The 6,948-nt window shown below is 43.6% G+C and overlaps 1 protein-coding gene across 1 annotated transcript in view; it reads right to left on the reverse strand.

Annotated features, from left to right (window-relative positions):
* Positions 1-954: 954 nt before the first annotated feature.
* The window catches only part of LOC102210152 (SPARC-related modular calcium-binding protein 1-like), a 22,506-nt gene continuing 16,512 nt past the window's right edge, over positions 955-6,948 (reverse strand). The window contains exons 7-10 of the mRNA XM_005737512.1: positions 6,848-6,906; positions 6,520-6,613; positions 4,764-5,110; positions 955-1,594 (exon numbers count right to left, since the gene is read on the reverse strand). Of these exons, the coding sequence (XP_005737569.1) occupies positions 4,780-5,110; positions 6,520-6,613; positions 6,848-6,906 (484 nt within the window). The 3' untranslated portion in view covers positions 955-1,594; positions 4,764-4,779. The remainder of the gene's footprint in view (positions 1,595-4,763; positions 5,111-6,519; positions 6,614-6,847; positions 6,907-6,948) is intronic.

Genomic DNA, 6,948 nt, shown 5'->3' on the forward strand with positions numbered 1-6,948 from the left:
TAAAGACTAGGGGAGAGAGGGCTTTTGCTGTGGCTGCACCCAGACTGTGGAACAGTTTACCTCCTCACATCAGATTCTCCACAAGCCTTGGAACTTTTAAAACTGCTCTTAAAACTCACCTCTTCTCATTGGCTTTTAGCAAGGCTTAACTTATTGTTTTAATTTATTGTGTTTTATGTACTTGTGTTTTATTGTATTTTATATTTGTATTTTATTGTACAGCACTTTGGTCAGCCTGGGTTGTTTTTAAATGTGCTTTATAAATAAACTTGACTTGACTTATTATTAAAAAGTCACACAAACTCTGATATTACTATTTGTCAGGTCACCTTTGAATGTGGCTCAGATACATAAAATTGTGAAATTCAGATTGACATCTCGATGCCTTGACCTCGAGCAGAACAATCGCACAGAGCTTTCATGCTGTGTCGTCTTGATGTGGCACGGCTCAGCACTTCTTTCAGGATAAGATCCTTAAACAAAAATGGTGGACGGTGTCCTCACTGCTGCATATTTCCAGCATTTCCAGTCTAAGGTATGTTTGTGAAACTGGCACAAAGTCGCACAGGAAAGCACATCATCTGCTCCGGCTGCTAGGAAGCCGCGGGACCTTGTTAATCTCCCGTCAAAATACATTTAGCCTCAGTGATGACCTGAGACGGGCACTAATGCAGGATGGGAAATAAGTTTTACTTGACTGTTATGAAAGATGCTATTCCTCTGTTGTTTCCTGTTTATCTGTTGATTAGTTTATTAGGGGACAACAACTCGGGCAGCTGTTGCTGTGGAAACCAACGGGCCTCCTGTTAGACCTAATGAAGGACACGGCGGCTCCATTGATAACCACCGAGTCTGAGATGCCGAGACAGCGTTCACACGAATGACTGCTGAGATGAATAAAAATGAGACGACAAATTTATTGAAATTTACAAACAGCAAAAACATGAAGGTTGAAGTTCCATCCATCCATCACACCTGTTTTTCCCTTTTTTAACTCACAATTACTTAGTAGAAAATGCTGTGAGTCGATGATGTGGTCTGAAAATACAACTTAACGAACAAATTACAAAAGTACATATACTTATGTATACATGTGTTAATATATACTGTCAGTATGTGTTGTAACAAAGTATGTACAAAGAAGAAGAGATGCAGGCTCGGGAAGTAAAAGACACATAAGATTAATGAAAGGAGAAAAAGGAAAGCAGTAACTGAATAAATTAAGGTTTCTTGGTGTTATTGGTCTGGAATCACGAGCAAAAGTCAGCCAAAAAGAATCAAAGCTGAACCCCTGGATGGCTCTGCAGGGTGTGAAACAGCAGAGGACACTGAGCTGCAAGTGGCTGAGAATGGATCAGATTACTGTAGTGGTTGTCTGGAGTGCCGATTGTATCTGAGCTGGAGGTTGCACATTAAAACCTCCCCCTGCTCCACCCCACAGCGATAGTGTCAGGAATTTGCGACCATGTAGGAACAAGTGGGCGACAGAACAGATCTTCCAACCCCAACGATGGCGCTTCTATGACTTAATCACTAAAACGAGCTGCCTTTTGATGTCAGCTGATTTGTCTCGTTGCTCTCGGTCGCTTTGACTCTGAAAGAGAACCAAAAAAATGGGAAAGAGAAATGAAGGGTAGGAAAATAAAGACAAAAGAATCACATCAATGGAAACTATTTTTCAACTCTAGCCTGTTTTACCGAGCTCAGCAGAGTGACATGGGTCCACTGGCAGCGTGTCTGGGGAGTCGGCTCCTCCATCACTACTGGAGGTCACTGCTATCTCCCCCAGACACATGTTAGTTCAATGCCCCATGTGCCTCTCTTTATCCTGTCTTTCTCTTCATCTCTGAATTAGCAGCTGCTCCTCAGTCCACTTGCCTCTGTCTGCCACCTGCCAGTTCTTATCTTTGCCCTTCACCTTGCTGCTCTGCTTGTCCTCTTGCTGACTTTCACTTTTCATACTTTCTGCAGTGATTCTTACTGCCCTTCACGTCCCTGTTGTTGCCTTTGTGCAGAACCTAATTTCACCAGTGTGTCCTCCTGTTCATAAAGCAAGACTTTTAGGTCATCCAGACTCGAGGCCTGTTTCCTCGTATCCACTCTATATTCCTGCTCTTGCATCTCTTCAGGCACTGCTGCTTTCTAATGCTATACAATCTCTACAGTCACACTTCATTGACGCCGAGGCTGCCCACAGGTCTTTCTCACTGCTGTTCCTCAAATGAGATTACACTTGTGTCATTCAGTCTAACTATTATGGCTGAGTCATGCTCGAGTAAATATACAACAACAACCTCAACTAAGAATTATCAATTTTTGATTGATAATCAGTTGTCACCAACCTCAGCCTCTGGGGAACTACTTTCAATTCCAAGGAGACTGCACAGATCAGCTGGTGTGAGGCAACGTTTCTCCAAACAAGCCCAATCTGACTGACTGACTGCCGTCACTTTCACACAGATTTATATAGCGCTTTACAATTCCACTATTCATTCACACGCTGGTGGAGGCAGCTACAGTTGTAGCCACAGCTGCAGACTGACAGAAGCGAGGCTGCCATATCGCGCCATCGGCCCCTCACCAGTGGGCGGTAGGTGAAGTGACTTGCCCAAGGACACAACGACCAAGACTGTCCGAGCCGGGGCTCGAACCGGCAACCTTGCGATCACAAGACGAACTGCCAACTCTCAGGTCAGGTCAGCTGACATGTCACTGACGATGTCAGTCTAGACTTTAAATGGGATCCTTGTAGCTGCTCTAATCTTGTATTTTCAACATTATTTCTAAATAATATGGTACTTTGATAACTCTGCCAGTGAAATCTTGGAAAAATAAACTGAAGTTTTCAGTTTACACAAAATATATAAAATGATCTACAGGATGTTTGCAGATACAGTGAGAAAATGCTGCTGTTCTCTGTCATCCGTCCTTCACTGTATAATCGTGTTTTTCATGCTTGTCGGTGGAATCAGCATCATGATTTAAGATCTTCATATGAACCAGATGTTTTGTTTACATCAACAGAAATGACAGAAAAATCCAGGCAGAGAAAGACGGAATATCGAGCTTATGACCCTTACAAACTTATAATAAATCCCAGACTCGTGTTGCTATAACTAAGAAAAACACACACACTGGTCGAGCTGTCACTGCCGTCTGCGGTGGGCTGATTAGTGAATCGCTGTCACCACCGAGCTGTGACTGATAGCCCCCTGACAAATGGGCCTTTTCACCTCGACCACCATTTGTTTTCGTTTTACGAAGGTACATAAACACTCAGACATCGTGGGTGTAATTTGTCTCGCTGCCAGCCCAAACTGCTCGGCTCCCCTTAGATCAACAGCCTGAAAAGGAGAGAAAAGACGCTTTTACCTCAGCCAGCAGACCAATGAGGAGGCCGGTTAACAGCCGTGTGAGAGAGAGAGACAGCTGTGAAAACTGAGACCAGAACAACTCTGCGTTATCCCACTGCTGCTGAAATATCACCAGGTATATTAGGTAGATATATTCTGCTGCTTCTACTTTTACTTATCTAAATCCTGCTACCACTAACTGCTCAGTACCACTGAAACTGGAGTTATACTACTGTGATTATGCCACAGCAGAGGCGTAGGCTGTTTCATGGATGGATTTGCTTTCCCAAAATAACTACAAGTTGCAGCTTCTTAGCAGTAATAAGAAGCTGCAAGAGGAAACAATCAGCAGAGGAAACAATGAAACTGAATTTAATAAGATGTAATTGTATCCTGTTTGTTCCTTTTCTAATGCGCAGCTCATATTCTGCCCACGCAGACATGTTTTCTTATTTTCATAGCTCTGATCATCTGTGTATTAGCTCGACATTCATCAACTCTCAGACCAACACGAGCTGCTTAGTTTCAGTTGGGGTGACTGAAGTAGACAAAAGAGACTGGAAATAAGAAAAAAGAGGAAATATTAAATTATAAAGCAACGATCAGAGCTGTAAACTAGCTGCCATCCAAACCATACAACTTAAAAAACACTTCCAAAACATTGTGCTAACCTGAAGACAAAAGGAAACATGGAGACATTCGCACTGTGTGACTGTGTTTCTAAACTATGGCACATGAGCCGAAAACGATCACTTCATCAACCTGGCTGGAGAAACGTATCAAATGAGCTTCATGCAGCATGAGCGGGTTCGCACTGAGCAGCAGCTGGAGTGAGAACAGAGACTCTGCTGCCTGTCGTTGCACCTGTCCTTAATCAGGCCGATCGGTTCAACGGCTCCGAAGAATTGGTGCATTCACAGCGTGTGCTCTACTCTCTGCTAGACCGCACCGGCGAGCTCAACGTGTTATTTTGAAACAAGCTGAGCTGGTCAAAGCTGCTGTTTTATTGAACTGTGTCATGGTCTAAGTGAACTTTGATTATATTCTGTTTTTACGGGCAGCAGTGTGAAGGTTAGCGTCAGCTCGATGGAGGTTAAGCATGTGCAGTACGTCGTTAGGGCGCGTAGAGCTGCCGTTCCTATAGTCTACCAGCCTTTCCCTGAATTTCTTCTCTTCCCACTGTCATTATCTTAAAGGGAAAATCTGTTCAAGTTCAAATCTGTGGCAAACAAGAAACATGTAATGAGTAAAAAGGCCAGCTGTATTAGATATATTCAGATTTATCTTATTTTTTCACAGAGCACAGAAAGTTAAGCAAGGGTGATGCAAATCATTCCCAACAAGAGGTACAAGTTGGAAAAAATTAGAAATGATTAGCTTAACCACTGGGTTTATACTGCAGTCACATACCTGACGATAAGCCTCCTCAGAGAGCCAGGCACACCCTCAGCTCCTCTAACGTTAGGCTTCGGTCTCGATCGCTGTCGCAGTACTGGGCGAACTTCTTAGCACAGCGTCGTGGCTTCAGTCTGCGCCGCAGGAACTGACGGAGGGGTCGAGCCTCACGCTCACTGAGCCACCCGTCGGAGTCCACGTCCAGCTGACTAAAGTGCCACTGCAGCACCACCTCTGGCCTAGAAGACTCTGCAGCATCAGCGGAGGCATTATCCAGAGAGGAGGAAGATGATGAAGGAGCCACAGAGGGTGGAGGGTTTGAAGTGGGCGAAGGAGCACTGGAAGGATCTGTGTTTGAGTCTCTGATGGAAAGAAGCGGCACAAAAACCCAAGAGATGAGACACTTTGCTGGTGTAAAGGACGCCACCTCATTCAGGTTCTTTTTTCAAATCACTTTTCACAGAAAACACATTTAAAGAAACAGTTCTGTGTGACAAAATAGTGAAAAACTTACATTTGAAAGTCACTCAAACCTTAAAATCGCTGTTAGCATCACAGAGAGCACGGAATAATCTGTACTCAGATTTGACAGTGTGTCTCAATGTTTACACACTGATCGTATAAAACCCAGCAGCACTATTCACAACGCTCCAGCAGAACTCAATAAACATCCCATTTCACAAGGACAAGGGAGCCTGCTGACAAACAGAATCACCAGATGGATTTCTCAGTTCCCTCTTATCAGTTATAAAGCAAGCTGAGCAACTGAAGCTTCAAATTTATGTCAGACACAAACCGCAAACAAGTCTGGAATGAATGAAACAGCAAAGCCAAAGTTATCGTGAAGAAATATGCTGGAGCTGAAAATCTGTGCATGTTTGGTGGAGAATAATAAAGTGGGTGAAGGATGGGACACAGATGCATGAAAAGCATGAACCTGAAGAAGTGAGCCAACAACATGTTTGTAAACTGAGACTGAGGAGCAGATGGAAAGAATGAGGTAAGTGCTGATTGGCAAACGCAGGAAAACAGATGGGAATATTCCGTTCTGTTCTTCCTGCAGGTTATCAGGTGCTTGATCAAATCTGCACTGTTCACCGATGTGTGAAACTGGTTTTCATTTTCAATTCTGCATACCATCTCAGCACTACAACACACCGGAGGAATCGCTATCAGCTCCTGCTGTGCAACAGGTGGCACATTACACACCTGAGACGGAAGAATTTCTCTTGATTTAAAGCAGATCTACAGGTTTCACGTTGGACGAGCACGCAGGCACAGAGCGGACATAATGCAAACTTATGGTGCGAGTCTGAAGCCTGTTCCATTTCACAAAATCAAAACATATTTAAATAATACAAACACAGCCTGCTTAGTTCGTAGGGGTCTTCTAAACGGATGTCTGCTTATTGAGAAATGATTTTTATCTGAGATAACTGTGCCACCGTATATTTCCTAAATCAGTGCCTGCTTACTCCAATATACTTGCACATTAGTCAGTTTTCTCTCTACAGAGAGGTATATTGAAATTTCAGGCACTAAGACAAACTTCCACATGTAGACACTTTGGGACTCTCAGAAACTCGACCTGCTACAGACATGTTTTTCATTTCTATTTAGAGATTCTGACATGAGAGTACGTGCAGATGATGAAAAAGTGAGTAGATAACACTTTCAGACACAGCCTGAGATGTTACTGTGAGTTTCACAGAAGATCATTAATCACTGCTGCACTCGTCACCCCCCTGCTGTCTACAGTATCCAGACTTACTGGTAGGGACTCTGACTCCCAGCATGCTGTGCTTCCACCTGCAGCGCTCTGACCAGACTCTGAAGGAACTTCTTCTTACGAGCTCCAGGACACCCTGTGAGATCAGAGTAAAGACTGTAACCTGAATGATATGAACATCATCGGCCTCCACATGACATCAGACACGTAACAAATGGCCTATATATAGTAAACAGGATGAGAAATTCACATCTGGGCAAACTGCTTTTCAGTTATTTTGGCTGAAAATGGAAAATGTGTGAGATGTTTACAGGATGCTTTAAATCTGTATATTTTTGTTTTTCCACCAATCAGAAACTTTCATATTTACCAGGCAGAGGTTTCTCCAGTGATGCAGCCTCTGCCCTAGTGCAGTCCGGGATTTGATTCCTGTGAAAACACACACACACACACACACACACACACACACAC

This window comes from Pundamilia nyererei, unplaced genomic scaffold (genome assembly GCF_000239375.1).
Source record: "Pundamilia nyererei isolate P.nyererei 1_Seehausen unplaced genomic scaffold, PunNye1.0 scaffold00076, whole genome shotgun sequence".
NCBI lineage: Eukaryota > Metazoa > Chordata > Actinopteri > Cichliformes > Cichlidae > Pundamilia > Pundamilia nyererei.